General features: G+C 48.7%; 1 protein-coding gene across 2 annotated transcripts in view; it reads right to left on the bottom strand.

The window, feature by feature from the left end:
- Positions 1-22,538, bottom strand: part of ESYT2 (extended synaptotagmin 2) — a 78,553-nt gene that overhangs the window by 3,820 nt on the left and 52,195 nt on the right. The window contains exons 9-20 of one of the 2 annotated variants that reach the window (XM_027538451.1): positions 20,442-20,618; positions 19,404-19,486; positions 17,937-17,985; positions 16,803-16,892; positions 16,307-16,402; positions 11,473-11,535; positions 7,816-7,890; positions 6,932-7,018; positions 5,042-5,191; positions 3,549-3,934; positions 2,530-2,628; positions 1,009-1,140 (exon numbers count right to left, since the gene is read on the bottom strand). In XM_027538451.1, the coding sequence (XP_027394252.1) occupies positions 1,009-1,140; positions 2,530-2,628; positions 3,549-3,934; positions 5,042-5,191; positions 6,932-7,018; positions 7,816-7,890; positions 11,473-11,535; positions 16,307-16,402; positions 16,803-16,892; positions 17,937-17,985; positions 19,404-19,486; positions 20,442-20,618 (1,487 nt within the window). The remainder of the gene's footprint in view (positions 1-1,008; positions 1,141-2,529; positions 2,629-3,548; positions 3,935-5,041; positions 5,192-6,931; positions 7,019-7,815; positions 7,891-11,472; positions 11,536-16,306; positions 16,403-16,802; positions 16,893-17,936; positions 17,986-19,403; positions 19,487-20,441; positions 20,619-22,538) is intronic. The other variant, XM_027538452.1, reaches the window with a different exon arrangement.

Genomic DNA, 22,538 nt, shown 5'->3' with positions numbered 1-22,538 from the left:
CGCTCAGTCATGTCCGACTCTATCGACCCCATGGACTGCAGCCCAGGCTCCTCCGTCCATGGGATTTTCCAGGCAGGAGTACTAGAGTGGGTTGCCATTGCCTTCTGTTTGAGTCCACTCCAAACATGATCTTTGTTTCTTTATTGTAGAAGTGATCTCTTTGGCTAGATGTTTAGACCTGGCCCTTGAGGAAGACTCAGTTTCCCGCTCCGCCCCCCCGCCCCACCAATTATTTCCCAAACACAACAGGAGACTGGAACCCTAAACGTGCGAAGCTGACCCTGTGGCCCCCTGGTGTGGACACAGTGCCTGAATCCTGGGGAAAAACCTGGGCTGTGGTGTGAGACACCTGGGCAGTCCAGGCCAGTCCCTCCCCTGCAGACCAAGGGGTGAGAGCTCAGAGCCCTGCATGAAGGAAGATCAGCACCCTCAAAGCAGCCTCGTAGAAGAGGCATCTGCAGGCAGCTCCTGGCGGCTGAGGCCAGAGGCTGCCGGACAAGCCTCCAGCAGCCAGGCTGGCAAAGCAGAGGACGAGGTCGGAGGCTTCGCAGGACACGTGGATGCGCTGGTCTTCCCAGAGTGAGCAGCCTGACCCCCAGGTTTGCAGGTGAGTCCCCAAACTTGTAGTAGCTGTGGCTGACCAAGACCAGCTCCTGCTCGTTGGTTTCTGGCCTCAGTTTAGATGAAGTCACCGGTCAGAAAGCATGGTGAGCAACTAGTACCTTCAGAAATGGAATGTCAACTGAATCAATCAGTGGACATCGACATCATTCAACTTGTCATTTCCCCGGATGTCGGTGGTGTTTGAGCCACGAGGACTGGGGTCCAGCCACATGTGCGCAGGCCAAGGCTGCTGGGGTGTGGTCTGAGGATCCATGTGGTACTCATATCTATCAACAAGCCCCCGACTGCTCACAGGGGGTGTTTTTCGCTCAGCCTCCCCATAGGCACCACCTGGCCTTCCTCAAAGGGCGGCGTAGACCGTCCGCCCCACAGCGTGGACCATACCTCTGATCAAACACGGGGTTCAGTGTCTTCTTCGACACGTGTGTTTTCCTCCTTCCCGACCTCCTCTTGTCTGGTAACAAATACAGGCGGACGTAGGGATCAGAGCCATCCTCAGAGAAGGCGATGAGATTTCTTGTGACACAGACCGGAGAACACTGGGTGTTAGGGTCTAGAAAAATGCCAGTGAGCACCACACGAGAACCTACCCCGACTTTTGCATTTATCCCGGCGCTAAGAACTCAGGGAGGCGACTGTCCTCTCCTGTGCTCACGGGCTTCCAGCAGCCGCGGAGGTGGCCTCGGCCCCGTCTCCTCAGCCCAGAGTCTGGGGGACGCTCTGACTCCCTGCTCTGCTGCCAACAGGGAAACCACAGCATCACCCTCCACACTGCTTCACTGGCCCTCCGAGAGAGGGGCGCGGCCAGCCTCCCGGGAGGCCCCAGAGGCCGTGCAGCTGCAGTCCTCAGGACCGCTCCCTGGCCTCTGCTCAGGCCGAGGATGCCCTCCTCCGCCCTCTGTCCCCCTGAACCCTTCCGTCACAGACACATGCCCACCTCCTCCTCACTGCTCTTGTCCCAACAACTGGGCCAAACACACCTAGTACTGAACTACGGCTGATCTTGAACTACACGGAGGTTAAGGACCTACGTGGTTCTGTATCCACGGAGTCAGCCAACGGCAAGTGGTGTAGAGTGGTGACATTTAGGACTGAAAAAAAATCTTCCTGTTGGTGTAGCCACACTGCTCAAACCCACGGTGTCCCAGGCTCAACTGTCCCTGCAGCCACTTCCACCTGCTCACTCATCTCGAGGAGCCGGAAAGCCCAGAGGAGGGGCGTCTGGCCAGCCTGCTGCTCTGGAAACTCTCCGAGGAAGCACCTCAGCAGCAGGAACACAGGAGGTGCTCAGTAAACAAGCATGTGTTGAACTGACCTACGCGCTCACATAATCATGTTTCTAAACGTTACTAATTTTCCTTCCCTGTTTCCAACACTTTTTTAGAACATCCAAATTTTTATATCACCTATTTACATCAGAGCTACTAGTGAGACCGACAAGTCACATAAAGAAAAATAGCCAGTCAGCCCTGCACCGTCATCACTGACAACCAAGCACGAGCCGCATCGGCACTGCTGCCTCCCGCTGCGCTCACTGAGCGGGCACACACCGCCCTGCCCTGGCACGCTCCTCCTGAGAGACTTCAGCTGCTCCTGTCACAATGCCAGAGATCTGCCTGCATCTTCTGAACTGTTAGCTGCTCCTGTCACGATCCCACAGACCTGCCTGAACTGTTAGCTACTCTGGAAACTGAATCCCCAAAGACACTTCAAAGACAGAAAAATACACCCGTTATTGTGTTCTAAAGGCTCAGTAACAGGAAACGTCTTATAGACTACAACATGGCAGTTTAAGGGAGTATTAAAAGCAAACAAAATGGCTGTGAACAGAAAATGTCATGGAAACCAGGATCACAGTCCCACTCAGAGCCCCGCCTGCCTGCTCTGCTCTGTAAGGACGCTCACCTGCAGGAGTGCACGACCACCACCAGCTTGTTCCTCTGCGAGCTGTGCCGGATGGTCAGCTGGATCTGCCCCAAGGGGGACTGTCCCAGGGTGGTTCCGCTAGGGAAACACAGCAGAGAGTGAGCTTTGCAGACGGCTCAGAGGCTGCGAGCACATTCCTTCCCTCACATGAGGAGTAGGCAAACCCACGAACGGGAACCCTGTCAAACTGGGCACAGATGGACCAGCAGGATGCACATCCACTCAAGGGCTCAGTACAGCCCACTTCCTAACACTGGGGCCCAAAGTAAGATCGAGACAGAGGCTCTCCTTACAGACATCAACTCTGTCTTCCTGAGGCTCTGTCTACCCGGGCACTGCCCGAATCTGTGCTCCTTTCTCGGAGCCCCCGGCCCCAGCCTCGCAGGGATGAGGTCACAGCCCTGGCCTGTCTCAGGCTGAAGCACGGAGCTCATGGACAGAGGGGCGCTCTCTCTGCACCACCTCCCCCGCCTCACACTGAGCACAGCAGGGCAGCAGAGGAAGCTGTTTCAAATGGCAGCTCCCCCCACCGAGAGGAAAAGGCTAACATCTGAGGCTCTGGGTAACCACAGACTCTGTCCTTATCTAAGGGAGCCATGGACACACCTGTGACGAATGGGCGTGAGTGAGAAATCCATACAAACATCCCCAGACAAAGCACTGGGCGGTGTGGCAGGTGTGAACCCAGCATGGAAGAGCAGGGCTGTCCTCAAACAACAAACACGCCCCACTGCCACCAGGCCTTTCCTGACCCGGGCTAAGGTCCAACAGGCCCGCTTCAGACACTGCCTTCCTGACCTGAGGGTCACCCCACTGTTCTTAAGCTTTAAGTGAGCCAAACACTAGGCACCAGAAAACAGCAGGTTTACCCTGAAAGCCAGAGGCTCAGGGAGCACAAGGGCCACCCTGCCTGAAACCGTCTGGTTAAGACTGCGTTCCCCCCCGGCAGCCCGTGGGGCCCGCGCCGATTCCGCAAGAGCGAGGGCACGTCTAGTTACTTCTCAAGCTGCCGCAGCCTCTGCCGCAGCTCCTGTGTGGCAATGGGCAGCGAGATGTCCGAGGCGATGCTTGGGGTGGGTTCCTTGACGGAGACATGGCTGGGGGAGCCGGTGGGGCCCGCCTGGAGGCTGGAGGAGCTCCGGCCGAGGTCCCTTGGGCCCTGCAGGCCGGCCTCCACGGGCAAGCCTCGCTCCTCCACACCAGGCCTCTCATCGCCCCCGGCGACTGGTGTGGACGGGGCTGTGCCACCGTCACCCGAGCCCGGCGATGCAGACATCTGAGGCCTGACAGAGACTTTCCTGCCTTCCTTGGACACAGAAGGCCGTTTCACTTGAGCCGAGTGCTGGTGGTCTGGAGGCCTCTCCTGCTTCTCCAGGTGGAGCACCTCGGGGTGAAAACAGACACAGGATGAAAACCGCTGATGCTGGTCACAGGTGCACACGTGAGCAGCTCTAGGGATCCGCATCTGCAAAGTTTCTTCAAAACCTGGCACAAAACATTCAAAGCAGTCTACCTATTTGGCTATCGTACCACACATCAAAGAAAGTGTAAAACAGGAGTGTGCAGGCCACTCAACAGCACAAGGCGCTCTGGCCTCTGCCAGCAGCCACTCTTGGCACAGGGTGGCAGCTTTGTGGAGGAAGAGCCCAGGTCATAAACTCCTCCTCCACAGACCCCTATCCCGCAGTCTTACCAGTGATCACGGAAGGAGAGGCTGCCGGACTCTGAGAGTCAATGTGGAAGCAGCCCCACCCTGCGAGCTCCTGCCACACCTGCTCTGCGTGTGCACACGTCCCCCGAGCAGCCTACACGTGAACCCCTGGCATCGGGGGTCATCTCGACAGCCTGAAGCCTCTCCCCAAGTAAAGCTGCAGCCAACACCCCCAGGGCTATGCTGGCTCCAGGAGTCGGGCTTCCAGACAAAAAGCTCTATGATTTACCACTGGAGACACTGTGGTCCCACCTGGAAAGGCTGTGACCACGCCCAAAGAGATTGTTTCTACCACACCCTCCACAGACTACTGAATTTTTTAAGAAGCTGGTTCTTCGTTTTAATTTGCATTTTAAAAATTAGAGTTTTAGCACTTTCCCATATGTTTGCCAGTTTTATTTTCAGCATTTCCTTAGGTACTTAAAAATGAATCATTGTCTCTTTTGGACAGAATTTATTTTTCCTGTAATCTCTACCATCTTGCAGAGTTTTATTAAATTCTCCCTTCTGAACGACTTTTGAAAATTTAACAATAGCAAAAAACTTTACTGATCCAGATAGCAATACTTTCTGGACCAAAGGATCAAAAAAAAGACTGGCTGGACTCATCTGAAAGTGTGAGGAACGGCTCCGGCCTGCTCAACAGCCGGGATCACCGCTGCCATCGGCGTCTGAGCACAAGCCTTGGTCATCGCTCCCCTGAGCTACACAGCCCTGCGTCCGGCACTGAGACTGTGTCCACCCAGGACCCTTCCCCCAACCACTCCGGACACTCAGTACCCTGAGGGCGAGCTTCATCTTCAGAGAGCTGTTGGGACCTGAGTTGCTGAGCTGGAACCGCTGGTTCAGGGTCATGTCCTCGCGGGCGAGCAGCTGGCTGAGAGGGATCCTGAGGTTCCCCAGCGAACACTGGTGCTGCTCATCTCTCACCTGCCAAACACACAGAGCGCTCAGCATGGAGACGGGGACAGGAAATGCAGGCGGCCCAAACCTGGGGTGTCAAAAACACACGTCGCCTTCCCCTTCTCAGTCACGTGTCCATAAATGAGGCAGGAGGAGAGCTCCTCAGGGAAACACAGCACCATATCCAGTGGTGCTACAGGGTATCCGTGTCACAGGGCCGGCCATCTCCTCCTCACAGGCAAAATGAAAATAAAAGATGGAAAGTCTTGTCCAAAGAATCCACTACAAGAACCCTGAGCCAGAGGCAGCAGTCCACACAAATCTGAAGACTAGAAAGGAATGTCTTAAATCCTGTGAAAATGGTGACAACACACATTCCTGGTGTTGTGCCGAGTTTCTACTGGAGAAACATAAACACTTATGGAGAGGACACATTTCTAAATTTCTTTTAAGCTTTCTATTCAAAATCTACAATAACCTGCTTTAAAGGCATGGCAATATCTGGCTACTGAATAATAACTTTCAGCTTTACCTCTACAACAGGAATTATTCCTGTTAGATTGTCATGCTACAGATTGTTTAAACAAAAAGAGTAAGAACTTTGATGGCTTCACAGACTATATAAAAATAATCAAATAATTTAACTACACATGAAAACCTAAAAGCCTCATTGCTCATTTTTTAAACTGCAAACACAAAAGCATTTTTAAATGAAATAACTAAGTTTACAGAACTTTAAAAGTTATTGTAAATTCAAGGTCCAGTTACTATAAATTATTTTATGAGTGGGCTTCCCAGGTGGCTCAGTAGGTAAAGAATCTGCCTGGAATGCAGGAGACACGGGTTCAATCCCTGGGTTGTAGTGTAAAAATTATATTTTAAAATTATTATCCTGTCTTATTATTTTCTTAAAATTGAAGTACAGTTTATAACATTAGTTTTAGGTGTACAAAAGTGATTCAATAATTTTATAGACTAGACTCCATTAAAGTTATTACAAAATAATGGCTCTGTTTGTCTGTGTTGCACAACACACCTTTATTCTTATTTATGATGCAAAAATTCTTAATACAATTTTACCAAATTGAGTACGTAAAAAGGATACTACATCACAAGTAAGCGGGGTTATTCCCCCAAAAAAGTTTGCTTGCAAGGCTTTCTAATGTTAAATCTTGAAAATCAATAGAGGTTTACAAAATTTAAGATTTGAAAATCAGTACTGCATTTCACCATATTTACGAATTTCAAAAGGAAAAACCACATGATCATCTCGAACACCACAGAAAAGTCTTTGACAATATTCAATATCCACTCATGACAAAAACCTACAGCAAACCAGCAGAAGTAGAAAGAAACTTCCTCCAACATCAGACTTAGCAACAGGGAAACATCAAGGCTGTGCCTCAGGACCTGAAGGAGGCAAAGGTGTCTACTCAGGCCGAGGCTGGGCGGGCAGTGAGGCAAGGGAGGAAGGGAAGTGCTCTGACTGGGAGCAGACAGCACACAGCAGCGCCCGGGGCGTCCGCACAGAAGCTGCAGAGCAAGCACGCACAGCAAGGCTGACGGTGATGCCAACATACACACGCCAGCTGCGGTCCTAGATGCCAGGAACAATCAGCCAAAGGTGAACATGAAAAATGACCCCCTCCTGCCCTGCTGCTAACACTCACCGCAGGAACATGTCTCGTGGGCCCATGGTGGCAGTTCTCTGCGTGCTGTGTGATGGGGAGATATAAACACATCTGTGTAAACATGCAAATGAATTACCTCCACTTCGAGCTCCTGGCGCTTGGGGTTGTGAATGAAGAAGGTGAAATTTTCCTCCCACACAGGTTCGTTGGTTTTGTACCGAATCTGAAAAAAATGTCCTGAATCAGCTCTAGCGTGTTTTCTGCAGACAACTGCTCCAGCACCGTGCATGGAAGCCGAGATGACACCTGTTTTCTGGGCTGTCCTGTGCTTAGCCATGTCTGACTCTTTGCGACCCCATGGACTGTAGCCTGCCAGTCTCCTCTGTCCTTGGGGATTCTTCAGGCAAGAACAATGCAGTGGGTAGCCTACCCCTTCTCCAGCTGGGCTGTGCTGCTAGGCATCAACTATGTGAGCTGCCGTGTGGCAGGGGGATGACTGCCAGCAGCTCCCAGCCCAGGTCCCGGCCCCGCCACAGCATGTCATCTGCATGGACAGCCCCTACTCCCCTGGCCTGTGGAGTGCTGCTCGTCAGAAGTTTCTTAAATTAATGGTTAGCAGTCAAAAAAAGGGAGGAATTCCCAAAATGTTTCCTGAAAGTAGCACATGTTATAGCAACAGCAATGTCTTCTATTCAATTCGCATTTCTTGAATTTTAAGTACACTGTTGTCTTTTAAACAAAATATTAATAGTGCATTCAAAGGAAACTTAGAAATTTGTCCCATGTCATCTACCCATGAAATCAAGCAAAAGCATAATTAACAAATTCATGTCTTTTTCATGTTATTTTTAAGTGAATATATTTTATTCCAAATTAAGTAGCTCATTATCAAATGATTGATTTGAGAATACAAAACAAAGACATGGAAGTCAACAGTCTCAATACCTGCCCCCTCCCCCTCCTCCAGGGGTGCCTGTGGCAGCTAGGTCACAGGGGCCAGTCAGAGCGTCACCACCTTACCTTGCTCTCCTGGGCCTTGTGACCAACTGACATTTGGACAAGAGGATTTGGATTGCTGTTTATTTTCTTCCCAGACTATCCAAAAAGAAAAAATAGATAAAATCAATAAACATGCCTTGAAATGGGGATTACTAGAAATGGAATCACTGCTTATCTTAACACTCATTTCTATTTATTTCTGATACTTCAGCTACAGGGAGTATCTAGACACAGTTTCAGTGGAAAACAATTAATTGCTAAGCACACCCCAAAGCCATAATTGTATCTACATAAATCAATGAAACTTGTATTTGCAAACAATTTTAAAACATTAAGGTCTTTTACGTTTAAAGCAAGCAACCCTGGAAAAATGGAATCTTCTGAAAATCTTTCATGTTAATTCCAGCTCTGAAAACTCAGGTAACAAACTGAATAAAGTGAAACAAATGGAAAGAGAAAAGCACAGGAAGGACAAATGTGAGAGCCTGTGATTCAGAACAGTTTTTCTGGTTGGAATCTTAAAAATACTAACGTGTCAGAGGCATGTTTTTACATTTTTAATTTAGTATCTTCTGCTTGAACATGTAGCAATCATCAAATCTTGCTTACCAGCTGCTAAGTAATTTTGACTGGAAGAATAGACATCAATCTAAATTGCATTTAAGCAGATAAAATGCAATGAGAAAAATTTAGGAATAAGTTAAAATGGTAAGCAGCATACTTTAGTACAGATAGCTGATAGAAGAAAACACAGTAAAATGCAACATATATGAGGTTTATTTATAACTTAGCCCCACAAGAAGATGCAGTTAAATATTTGTGTTAGTGGAAATTAATTAGAAGAAAGTCACAAAATGTTTTTAAGTTAAATAATTTTAAAGCCAATCCTCAACACTGCAGCAATGACAGAGGTGTCAAATTTATGATTATTGGAATAAAATATTTCTAGCCCAAACCTACTGTGATAATCTAGTTTCTGGTTCATCTTTTTGATGTGAATTAATTCTGCAAAATGAAATAAACACTGTTAAAAAAAAACCCCAAGGCTACAGACTACTGCGGGAGAATACTAATTTCCCCCTAAATCCACTTCTCCTTCTTCCCTTAACGTGAGAGCCCGGGGGCTGTGGCTGAGCACACACCCTGTGTGACACGGCTTCTGTTTCTGAGTCTCCCTCGTGGTAGGTGTGGCCCCAGAACGATCTAGGGGTCTTGCCTCTGTTGTGCGCCCCTTCTGGCTGGAGGCATGGAGCACCACAAACCACAGGTCAGCATTCGGGGGCATCCAAGGGAACTACACTTCTGTCTCACTTAAGCTACTGCTACTTTTGCGTCTCTGATACAGAAGCTAACTTTATACATTTAATTAATCTCTGAAAAAGTAGCCATTCATTCCTATTTACTGTAGCTTATCTATTTAAATACATTCCCCCAGCCCCTTGTCTAAACTTTCTAACATCTCTGAAAACAAAATGAAATTTATAATGGATGACTTTAAGTGCCTGCTTTGGGGCACACTATAGCAGAGTGGTAGCTATCTCTGCCTTCCCCAATTAATTTTGCTTATATTTTCCTTTTATGTGTGTGTGTGAATGGCATCCTAAAAATGTTTACCCTGAGTATTAAAATTCTTTCAGTAAGTGTAAAATAAATGCTATCAAACCTTAACTGGCACCTTATTTTCTTTCTTTGTTGTTTTTGTTATTTAGTTACCAAGTCGTGTCAGACTCATTTGCAATCCCATGGACTGTAGCCTGCCAGGCTCCTCTGTCCATGGGATTTTCCAGGCAGGAATACTGGAATGGGTTGCCATTTCCTTCTCCAGGGGATCTTCCTGACCCAGGGAATCAAACTACAGTCTCCTGTGTTGGCAAGTGAGTTTTTACCACTGGGCCAGCAAGGAAGCCCATGCTTTATTTCTCAGTCGTATATAAAATAATGGTGTACAGTCATCCCTCGGTATCTGCTGCGGGGTTGGTTCCAAGACCCCGTCAGGATGCCAAATCCAACAATGCTCAAATTTCACTTATAAAACGACCTAGTATTCCTCTGTATAATTTACGTCATCTCCAGATTATATGTAATACCTAATAAAGTGTGTAAATGCTACGTAAATAGCTGTGAACACAATGTAAATGCTGCTATTTGGAGCTTTCTGTAGATTTTTCCAAGGTATTTTCGATCCTAGACTGAACTCGTGGATACAAAATCCGCGGATACCAAGGGCTGACTGTCCTGAAATGGATGATATTCTGGATGCTATGAAACAAGGTTAAATCAGTGACTAAGTCTTCTATCAGGATGCAATATTCAAAATGCTTCAGCACAAGACAGACACACAGGGTATAATGAAAATAGGAACTTTTAAAGTCAGACTGTCTTGAATTTAAATCTTAGCTTTTCTCTACTTGATTACTAAGATCTACGTGTATTTTATTTATTTGAACCTCAGCTTTCATGGGTGTAAAACCATTTCCAGAACCGAGTTGTTAGGCTTAAATAAGATAACACAATAACAATTAAAAATACACGTATTCTGCTAGCTACACTGGGCATTTTAAATGCACGATCTCAGTAACAGACTCAGCACCCCCACAGGGGTGAGAACATCACCTCCACTGAGGAACAAAGCAGGGAGGCCTCTGCTGCCTGCTGCAGGGCCCACTGGTGAGCGCTGGCTGTGCAGGGGTTCAAGCCCAGACAGTCTAGTCTAACTGGAGAGCCTTTATTCTAGCCATCACGCTCTGCGGGTCAATAATCTTCCCTTACCAAAGAAGCGGTGAGCCAAGGCTGTGGAGACATTCCCTCCCGGCGTTCTGGTGAGGAACTACCCCGCTAACCAACTAATACTCCACAGGAGAGCCACCCCTCCTGCCCAGTGGGGTGTGCTACGGGCTTTCTAAATCCCGTATCAGAGCAGAATGCTAGTCTTCCTCTTTTGAAGTTTAACTGATTCTTCTGGATGAAACTGATCAAAACCCACTGTCGATTCCTTTGCATAGAATTAAAAGAACTACACTGAACTCCTCATTCATTCCCCTAAATATTTAAGCTTAAAATAAGGCCTCAAAGAAATCAGGAAAAAAAAAAAAAACATTTTTAATTTAGCCAGAAAATACATGCTCATGTCGTTTTAAGAAGTGGAGCTTAGTTTTCAATATACCTCATTTAATGAAATGTAAAGCTTCTTGAAAGATCTGTCATGTCACCCACACGAGCAGCACCAAAAGCCCAGGTCACCGACTCAGAGATGGCCCTGATGCAGCATATTGGAAGAGGTGATTTTTTAAGGGGAAGTCACGGTGCACTGGGCACACATTTTAATCATAGTCTAAAAATTGGTTATGATTTTAAACAGAACTTCTCTATCACCATTTTCACAAACTCACATCCAATTAAAGTACAGATGATTTAAAAGCACCTTAGATACTGCTACCTAAGGCCAACAGGACAAAAGTCTAATTTACCACATTGATATCTCACAAATTTATCATCAAAGTTGATTTAAATTCTTCTAACTACTAAATTCTTTAACAATAAAAGTAGCCTCTCTTCAACTAAACAAGTAATTGTGACTCTATTACTTTGTGAAGAATCTGTCAATAAACCTATATGGGTTAAAGCATCATCTCTTTCAATACGTTTCATCAGCTTTCGAAGGGAAAACTATTAGTTTACCTTTAAAGCTTTCTGAATTGCAGCCTTCTTCAAGACATCAGGGTTAAATTCTAATGGGTTACTCTTTCAAGTCAGAAGAAAATGAATATACCAAGGGTTAATAAACATGCAATGAGGAGTTTATGTTAAGGTTAATGACATGAAAACTTATGAGAACAAAAAATTTTTTAAACAAAACCCACCAAGAATTACACAAAGAAACAGTAAATACTAGTTGTAAAAGTATTCTTTATGCCCAAGATTTTCTTAGACTAAACCTTTAATCTGTAAATATCAAAGCAGATCAGCCTTTACATCACTGTTCTTTTCCTCCCATCCCTCTTGTCTTTGGGATTTGAAAAATCCAAAAATGACACCCGAGGAAAGGGTTCTGTTTGCTATCCTTAGCTTGAACAAACCCTAGGATCTGTCCCTTGAAAAAAATCGTAAAGTTTCAACCATAATTAAGCTGAAGGTTTCATCTAAAGTACAAATCAATGGGCTAGAGACGTCCCAACTGCTCTCAAGCCAATCATATCCTGGAAGAGCAAATGCTACCTTTCTTCCTTCTGAACTTTATCTTCTCATGAAAAAAAATCACAGCAAAGATGGGACCTGATCTACCTCATCCCCCACTCTTCTACAAGCATACAATGCAGAAGCGGATCAGATCATCTCAAAAGCTCCCCCTCGCTTTAAAGTTGTACTATTCTATTATTATTATTACGGGTTTTATGTCCTACTTTTTTTGATTTTAAAAACTCATTACTTTATTGCCCTCAAAAAGTCAAGAGTTGTTTTGCAAGATCCTTTGAGGATTAACATTTAAGATGAAAGACTTTATCACCCGAGTTGGAATTAACGTCAAATTGAGCGTTATTCTTTATGAAGCACCCTGGAACACTGAGTCCAGCAGATGCCCTTGGGGCGGGGCTGGGCCGGGCTGGGAACTGCAGTCCTGAGGTTGAGGAGAGCTGAGTGTAGACATTGAGAACCCTCCCTACAGCTAGCTCCCTCTCTACAGACGTAACCTTGCTGCATGCGTGTTATTCCAGCGTGCACCAGCAGACGTGATGCAAGGAGAGAGGCTCTGGTGTGGGCTGAGTGAGCAAGAGGAGCCATGTGAGGGCGTGGGAAGCTGCCCAGGCCAGGGGTGTGACAGAGCAGGTGGACAGAGCTCGGTGAGGGCCCAGCGTGAAGCCTCTGGACATCACTGCATTGCCGGCACTGGGGCGACTCACCACCAATAGTCACCTGCACTGTTTCCAAGCGAGAGCTGAAATTACTTTTAACAGAGTGTGGAGGAGCACCTCGCCCAAGGGCTCCACGTCACAGCCAGGATCTCTACGGATGGAGTGGGCGTCAGTGCGAACAGCACTCCTCTCAGATGAGGACTCCATAGACAGCACTATGAACTCACAGACTTACTGAAGTGGTAACAAGTTCACTTTATACGAGGATGGACTAGACAGGAAGGTGGAAAACTGGGCTCTGGGTCACACGGCTGAGTTCAGATCATCCTGGCTCTGCGGCTTCCTAGAGGCAACCCTGGTCTCTAATCTCAGCACCTCATCTAAAAAGCGATTCCGCTGGCCTGAGATGCAATGAGCTCTGCACGCAGAGCCCTTGGAAAGTGCTCAGGAGATGCATGTGGTCACAGAGGCCTCTGGGGGTCAGAAAACACCCTCTTGTTCCTCTGGCCAGAGGAGGAGGTCCAAGTGCTGAGGCCACAGGATAAAGAGGCCCTTTCCAGCTAGGGAGCAAGGACCGTGTGCTGAGGTTTCCAGATGGGACCGGGGGTGAGAGCACACTCACGGGACTGGACAGGAGGGGCTGGACAGGAGGAGTGTTTCGAGCAGCAGAAGGTACCAGAGTGTGGGGCTGGCAGCTGCCCAAAACCTCCGCTGGAAATAGCAACAGGCTCAGCCTTTGGGGACAGCTGACAAAGGGACAGATCCACAACATACTGAAAACCAGAGGGGGGAAGTGATCAATCTATCCAGATTCGTTTTGCAGGACTTTTTGGTGACACCTATATTTGAATCCAAGCAGAGTATGTGGTTTTGATAACTCAGGAGGAAAGGTAGTTTGGATCAATCAACACCTTAGATATATGTAACAAAGCAATTAAAAAAATCCCGACACAAGGGCAGAAGCATTTCCTATAAAAGGAGCAGTCACAGAAAACAGTAACTATACAGCCAGCGTGGCTGGCACAGGCAGCAGCTTCCAGCACAGGCCCCACTGGGACACTCCTGGGAGTGACCAGAAGCAGCAGCCAGAGGCACAACTGCCTCCTCCTGACCCCCCAACAGCTGCTCGGGGGCGGGCGCTGCAGGAGACAGCAACCCACCTGCCCCTCGTTTGGCTTGACTGTCTTCATCCATCAAATGGGACAAAATGCCGCTTCTTTCAGTTTTGCTCCCCGCCCCTTAGTTTTAAAAATAAGAATAAACTGAGTATGCATGCTGAAATAAAAATGAAAACAAGTGAAAATGAAACAAATGAGCTTTAAGAATCTCACTAGTTATTGAATTAAATCAATAATTAGTTTCTAGACTAAGGACTAAGCCATTGGCTTCCTCTGAGCCCAAAGCAAGTGAAAATAACTCTGCTAAAAGGACCAGAACGGTGCCAGGAATCAAGCTCCAGAGCACGGACTCAGGAAACACAGGCATGAAAACCACTTCCCAGATACAGGCCAGGAACTACCCACCCCAGGAATTCCTGAAGCTCCTTAAAAGCAGCGAATCGCAAAGTCAACATACACTTCTTCCCCCCAGGAGCTCCGGGTACACAGGGGAGAAGGCACATCTTCAGGCAGCAGTGAGTTTCTGTCTCACCCACTGTTCCCGGGGCCTCGGGGACTTTATGGAAAGCCAGGCTCTGATACCCCTTGTGTCTGGTCAGGAGGAGAAAGCAGATTTAAGGAAGATTTCTGAAAGCTTGCAAAGAAATATTTACATCTCACATTGAGATGAACCATAAGAAAATCCATTTTAATCATTATGGTTTCACTGTTTCCTCAGATGATTTTTTTTTTTTTTAATTTTCAGGGCCAGGAGCAGTGTCAGAGCCCAAGGCTCCTCCATGGCTCATCGGGCTGGTCCACCTCGGTATCAGATGCAGTCACCAATGTTAGTTAAAGCAGAGTTACGTCTCACAAAGCAGGCACGAAAGCAACACTCACAGGAACTGAAGTCATGCGAAACCGAAGGCATGCACGTCATTCCGGCACTGACAGACGGCATTAGTCTCCAGTCCACATTCTAGCAGTCCCCACCAAACACAAGAAGGAGGAACACGGAGAACTCACAAATAGTGCTCTACAGACTGAGGCAGTATTCTCACAAAACACTAGTCCCGACGCTCGCCTCTCTTTTAAGTAGCCACACCCAAAGTTTCCCTCGTAGATACTCTTGGGAAAGTGGAAATGGGAGGAGAAAGCAAAGAATGGTGGATTGTGGTCAATGGAGGCACGGAAGCACTGACCCAGGATGCAGCAGGCAGAGTCAGAGAGCCGCACGGAGACGCGGGGGCGCTGCACACGCCCGTCCCAGCAGGCCCCGGGCTGGGGGTCTGCTCAGGGTCCTCTGTCTCTGACGGCCAGAGCACACTTCATGCACAAAGTGCCCTTTCCATAGCAGGTTAGTACGCTCACTTTTCTTTCTGTCCCTTGCTCACGTGACATCATTCCATTTTAATTTAATTTAATGTGACAAAACACACAGCTCTCAAGAGAAGCCAATTCACCACCACTTTCCTCTGTTCTAAAATATACAACAAACTCACTCCCATCAGGCATTATAAAAGACTTTAAAACTTAAACTGTGGTTAAAAACAAAAAGTTCTACCGTACAAGTCATTCTGCAGAAAGATTAAATCTTCACTGAAAGAAAGGGCACAATTATACACACTCATAAACACAGTTCAGGTAACATCTTTGCAAAATGAAAAAAACAGGTTATCCATCAGATTTTAATTGTTAAAAATTTTAAATAAAACAGATGCACAAAATACACCGAGTTTGCTTTTAAGCAAAGCCCAAGTAATGTACCATTTAAACCCTGGAGAGGTGCTGAACAGAATTAGGGTGTGCATTTCATGAGGTAAAGGGACAGGGTGGTGTGACCACGGTCAGGTGGGACACCTAGGCACCCACCCACAACAAGGATGCACCCGGGGGGCACACACGGGGCACTCAGGTGACTGGGCACTGACCATCCCGTCATCTCAGGAGGAAACACCCTGCCTCTGGAGACAGCAGTCTTTAACAAAACTGGCCTCCAACACGATGAAATGGAGCAGACAGGCCATCTGTTGAACAGGTAGACGGGCTCTAAAACATGCTGTCGCAACGGTGAACTCTGATGACAAGCCAGTGCCCTCAGCGTGGAGGGGCGCCACAGCAGGGCTGGCTCGCCGCCTCGTCTCCAGGCGCTGCCGCCACCTGTGAGACTGTCCTCCTCGGTGCGAGCCTGGGGCTGGACGCTGTGTGCAGGGCATCCTTGCCCCCATGTGGCCCCTCACCCCGCCATGCCACGGCCGGGGGGATGCCAAAGGGATTCCATTTTCATCTTCGGGCATGAATTTCAGTAATTAGCACTTCTCCACAGGGTATTTTCTTTCCTAACTACTAAGTCCTTCTTTTCCTGTGTACTAAAACACGTCAGCTAGTTCTGATCACCCTGGGTAAGCCAGTAAGGTGGAGTCGTAACACTACATCCATGAAGGGAGTGCACCTGTGTCCCTCTCCACCGCTGCCCTCCTGGCTGCAGGGTAGGGAAAGCACAGCAACGCAGACAGAGCACACGGCTAAACCCAGCAGGAGCCCCTGCCAGAAACCAGCACCTACCGGAAGGTTCCGGGCCGAGTCCAAGTACAAGATGAGCAGCGAGGAGGACAGCCCGTCATTGGCTTGGTCTTTGTCAGCTCTGATATCTGTCAGCACCTACAGAGAAAGGGAAAAGCCTTAGCAGGTGGGTTTCCAAGCTTCCTGTTTCTATCTAATTATGCCTACACTGCTCAAGAAAACAAGGGAGATGGAGAAATAAGCATCCCATACACGCAGTACAGAGAATGAACATGACAAGGTTCCACTCAGATCAAAGTGCTCAGGTGACCTGAGGCTCCCCCAGTCCCTGCAGGGCACCCAAGCACGAGCCCTGAGACCTCCGAGAGCCTGCGGATGCCTGCAAACTCCCGCTGGCTCTAATCTGTGCCGATGCCACCGCGGTGACTCACAGCATGAGAGTCGCGTTACCGCTCCAAGTTTGTAAGTGAGCAGCAGCAGTTTCAGGCACTAATCTTAGTGCCCAGGACTGCAGGCTGCCGTGGGGCCCCTCCAGCACCTGCTCAAGGTTCGACGCGTCAGGCATGAGCGTGAGCCACTCCAGCTTCAAGTGCAGCTTCCCTCTGGGCACCTCGTCCAGGGTGAACCACTGCAGAGAAAGTGAGACCGGTCAGCCAAAGCCCTCCTGGATCAGACACATGAGCTGAGCAGTCTTTACAAACCCAGAAGGCCCGAGTCCTGCCATTTTTAGCTCCAGGCCTGAGAAGGAGCTGCTGGCCCCAGAAACTGACAGCAGGGGCCGCTCTGTGTGTTAACTCACTGACTCCCAATGCCATCCCTGTCTGACATGCAAGGACTCAAACGTCCTCTCGTACTACCCAGCACTACCAGGATTCTACGTATGGACATCCATAGAATTTAGGGGCGAAGAAAAAATATAACGTTGATCCCAAGTACTGAATTTCAGAATCAGACATGCTAACAAGTGTGCTTTTCCTTATGACTGTATAACAATAATTGGTTCACACTCGTTTCAGCTTAAAAGCTATCAGGCTGTTAACTGAGGACGGCGCTCAAACACTCGGCGTTAGGAGAGACGTCCGAGTGCAGGGCGTGTTTGGTGGGCCCAACGCAGCACACAGCACACGCGATGGCAGGACAAACTGCAGACGCCTGTCTAGGGTGTGCTGTGTGCAGCTGAGAAGAGTTCTCAACAGAGATTTGCTTAACTGCGCCTTACTTATCCAAGTCTTACCCATCTTTTAGCAGCCATCACAAACTTCCTTCCTTATCCTTTTTATTCTGATAGCAGCATCTTGCTTGAAGCAGCGTCTGTGGCTGTCAGTTCATGATGCGTTTGTGGGTGTCTTTCCTGGGACAATGTCTCATCAACTGCACTGTGCTGCTCTGCTATGACTCCCAACTACCTTTTAAGGCCCGATTCTTGGGAGCTTCTACCAGACTCTGCCCTGACTCCAAAGCAGACCATGACTGCCTGAAACAAAGTGGGTGTGTGTTTGGATCCTTGAGGATTTTGTTTCTGGCAGGTGCTGATTTATTTTCACTTCGCTGGTACTGGAAGGCCTAAGTTCTCAACGTCTGTGAGCGGCTGTTCTCAGACCACCAGGGATGGTGGCAGTGGGTACTCTCCATCAACACTCACGAAATAGAACAATACTCAAAGGAAACTTACTTCATCTAAAAGGCGCTCCTTTTCAACTTCAATAAGATCAATCATAAGACTATAGAAATAACAATACAACAACTTTAGAACACAGAAAACCACTTCTGAAAACTGAAATAAACTTAAGCATTACTCTATGAAAAAGTACTCCAGAAAAGCAACAGAATGCTACAGTTTATCAAGAAACAAGCTTCATCCTCCAAGCTTCCTCAAGCTTCCACCCGGGTGTGAAGTGAGCAGGGAACACGCAGCGCGGCACGGCTGAGGTCAGGGCTGGGAACGCTGGTCCTCCCCACAGGCAGTGAGTGGTCTGGAGGCGCCCCGGGCATGTGAGCATGTCTACAGGTGAGCCTGGGGCGTGCTAGTCTACAGGGGAGCTCCGGGGCGGGGCGGGCAGGTCTACAGGGGAGCCCAGGGTGTGCGGGGCAGACGCATTCGACCAGGGTGGGTGGGACGTCCTCTCTCTGAGCCACACCCGCTGCTCCGGATCGGACTCCGTAGCGGTGCGCTGAATCAGGCGCTGACCACCTTTCTAGCCCTGATTCCTCAGCTCTGACCGGCACCTCTAGGGCCGCGAAGGCGACCCCGACAGCCCGTCCCACTTCCCTCAGTAGTCCTGCTCTGCTGGGAAGAGTGAGGCGGCAGGAGCCAGAGCCGAGCAGGGCGGGACGATCGCACGCCTGTCTTCTGCAGCCTCTCCTCTCTGTCCCTGCGCGCTGCCCCGCACGGCCCTGGGTCCCCTGCTCCACTACAGACGCCAGGGGCCCAGCCAGCCCCCGGTCTCAGCCCCTGACGTCGGAATCTAACAGAGGCGTTACTGCAAATCTCATCTGTTCGTTGCCTTGCCTACAACCTTTTGGTTGTTCTTCGATAAAGGGTCTCACAAATGAATTCTGAGGTCACAGCCTAACACACAGGCCATCCTTGATGAAACCATTTACCCTTCTATCTTTTTTGCCACAAGAAATTCAGTTATATAGGCTAAAGTGTGTTTTTTGATAGTTCATATTTTTTCAGCTGTACATGTTCAATTTAAGTAAACAAGTCAGTATTTATTTTACCAATATATAGGCACAATGTAAATTACTATCTATCCCCACCTCCATAGGCCAATAACAAATCAGAAGTTCACAAACCTGTTTCTAGAGCCTGGAGCCCAGCGGCCTGCTGGGTGCAAGGCTGGGGAGCTGGGCTGCGTGCGGGGCCGCAGCTGGTGGCTGAGCACTTAAATGGAGCAGCACAGCCAAGAAAGTGAATTTCAAGTTTTGTTTAACTTAGCTTTCCTTTTCTTACTTAAATGTAAAACTTGTTTTAGGAACAAAAAACATGTTTTAAGAGGTCTAAGGTGAAACAAACCTAGCATCAAAAAGCCATTTTAACACACATGTAACATGTAATAAACCTGCTCTGATGTTACAAGTTTAAGAGTGACTATCAAAGAGGAAGAGTCCACACCCTCGGTCACGGAGGACTTACCTTCCGAGGAAGTCATCCTTGTCTGGGTCTTCGTCAAAGAGCTCGATCTCCAATTCCTGTCCGGGATGTTCATAGACCAGAGCCTGGAAGGTACCAGTGCATGGCTGTCTCACCCTTACGAGCGTCTGTTCTGAGTTGTAACCGCAGCTGACATCGGCGCCAGCAGCTGCTCCGCGCTCAGGCCCCACTATCAGACCTGGGACATGGTTGATGGCAGAAGCCCCTGGGAACTCCCCTCGCATATGGCACTGCGCTTGCTCCCACTTATCGGGGCTACAGGCTCGGACCTCTCACCACTCCTGCAGCAGCCCCAGGCAGGGCTGGCCCCTCACCACCACACAGAAGTTGGGAGGTCCAGCAACAGACAGGGCAGGGAGGACCAGAAGCTGGTGGGGTAAAAAGTATACCCTCTTCCAGTTCTTTCCAAGCCGCATGCCCTGTGATGCAGCAGTTCACTCCGAGAGGCACTCTCTGGGGGCAACTTGGCCAAGTGCACCAAATGCAGCCCCATGGCACCCAAAAGGCACTGGTTACAGTGCTGAGCCCAAAGGCCAGATCCCTCGTGTAAAGACATGAGGGCGTCCTCTCACGTGAGTGGCTGTACCTGGGACATGAAGAGATGTCCAGATGCACTAACTGCAAACTTACACAGCAGTACATAACTAACCTCATCGTGGAGTACTCTGTGTGTTAGTGGCCAGTTATTTACTGAGATAGCTTAATGTAATTAAGGTTTAAAATTGTGTGTGAGGCAGGGATACAAGGTGAAGCACGTTTAAAGACTGAAAATCAAAGCAAAGAGAATTGCGCACTGAACAAGCACACCACCACCACACGGACCCCAGGAAGGGCGGGAGCGGACTCTGGGGAAGGGTGGGAGCAGACCCCGGGGAAGGGCGTGAGTGCACCCTGGGGAAGGGCGGGAGCAGACCCCGGGGAAGGGCGTGAGTAGACTCTGGGGAAGGGCGGGAGCGGACCCGGGGAAGGGCTCACGGCACCCACCTCTCACCTCGCACCAAGCACTCGCCACTCCCTCACCTCATACACCTCGTTCCACTTCGGACTGAGGTTCTCCTTGATGACTTTGCTTTGGAAGATCTGGTTGCCAACTCGAATCACTCCGTAGGGGTCTGACTTCCCCTTGACAAGTCCCTTAAGGTAAGTGTCTTTTCCTTGAAGATCCTGAGCTTCAATAAAATGTATCCTCAGGACACCCTGGAAAGAAGACAGAGCAGACTATTCACCGGTTCACCCACACACCTGGAGCAGAGGCTGGCTTGGGGACAAGACAGAGCCTGTCCCCTGAGCAGACAAGGCAAACACGAGCGCCTCGGGTGCAAGACCAGGGCCCAAGGCTCTGACCAGAGGCCAGAGACGGAGACCCTCCTGGGAGGGAGGGGCCCCGGCTGGGCAGGGCCGACGGCAGGAGCGAGGCAGGCGACACAGGGCCCCATGGGCCCGGAACAGTGCAGTGTCCTGGTAGGGATCCCATGGGCGGTAACTGCAGTGGAGACCAGCACCCCAGGATGCAGTAGACTCTTCCTAAGGCCTTCATACCCACCGATCACTGTGCTGCGTTTTTAGAATAATCCTATGAAATACTGTCATTAAACCTATTTTATGGATAGGAAACTGAAACTCTGAGATACATATACTCACAGACAACATGGTTCTCTTTCCCTAAGATGTTGCTTAATTGATAAAATACCCACCCTTTACCTTGTGTTCACCTGTGTCCAAGGTAAACACAAGTGGTAAAGTTATCTTTAGAGGGGGTAGCGTTCTATACCATCAACACTTTAAGTTACCAGGTACTGTTCATGAACCAATCAGCATAGGATGACACATATTTTTATAGATAAATATATGCAGATGACACCACCCTTATGGCAGAAAGTGAAGAGGAACTGAAAAGCCTCTTGATGAAAGTGAAAGAGGAGAGTGAAAAAGTTGGCTTAAAGCTCAACATTCAGAAAACGAAGATCATGGCATCTGGTCCCATCACTTCATGGGAAATAGATGGAGAAACAGTGGAAACAGTATCAGATTTTATTTTTTGGGGCTCCAAAATCACTGCAGATGGTGATTGCAGCCATGAAATTAAAAGACGCTTACTCCTTGGAAGGAAAGTTATGACCAACCTAGATAGCATATTCAAAAGCAGAGACATTACTTTGCCAACAAAGGTCTGTCTAGTCAAGGCTATGGTTTTTCCAGTGGTCATGTATGGATGTGAGAGTTGGCCTATTAAGAAAGCTGAGTGCCAAAGAATTGATGCTTTTGAACTGTGGTGTTGGAGAAGACTCTTGAGAGTCCCTTGGACTGCAAGGAGATCCAACCAGTCCATCCTAAAGGAGATCAGTCCTGGGTGTTCACTGGAAGGAATGATGCTGAAGCTGAAACTCCAATATTTTGGCCACCTCATGCGAAGAGTTGACTCACTGGAAAACACCCTGATGCTGGGAGGGATTGGGGGCAGGAGGAGAAGGGGACGACAGAGGATGAGATGGCTGGATGGCATCACCAACTCGATGGACATGAGTTTGAGTGAACACTGGGAGTCGTTGGTGGACAGGGAGGCCTGGCGTGCTGCGGTTCATAGGGTCGCAAAGAGTCGGACACGAATGAGTGACTGAACTGAACTGATACTTATAAAAATAACAGCCAACCTCCTGTTTACATTTTCACAAATCTAATGCTTAGACATTGTGGCCACATATTTAAGCGGCAAGGAGGGTGGATCCGGGCAGGCTCAGACAGTCCCCAGTGCTCAGAGAACACAGAGCCCATGGCCTAGGAGCAGGAGGATTCCTACGTGCAAAGGCAGGCCTGCGTTCCCCGAGCTGAGGATGCTAAGTGAAGGAAGAAAGACATCCCCACCTCACCCGTGTCCTATCACACCTGCTGAGTGCCAGCAATATGACTAACTGGGATGTGAGGACTGGAGTGCTGTTACTTTGAAAAAAGTAGGACTGCTCATGAATGTTTGTTGGTCTGTGCACTGTTACTAAGATCGAGCTTACTAGAAGGGTAACAGACAGGGGGAAAGGCTGGCTACTTCTACTTCATGAAACAAACTCTGAACTGAGCCCAGACACCATGTGACAGGCTGCCTACTCCACCTCTGGAGCCCAC

The sequence above is a fragment of the Bos indicus x Bos taurus genome, chromosome 4, assembly GCF_003369695.1.
Source record: "Bos indicus x Bos taurus breed Angus x Brahman F1 hybrid chromosome 4, Bos_hybrid_MaternalHap_v2.0, whole genome shotgun sequence".
Lineage (NCBI taxonomy): Eukaryota > Metazoa > Chordata > Mammalia > Artiodactyla > Bovidae > Bos > Bos indicus x Bos taurus.
Note: the sequence above shows the minus strand (reverse complement) of the source record. Positions and strands in the feature narration are given on the sequence as shown.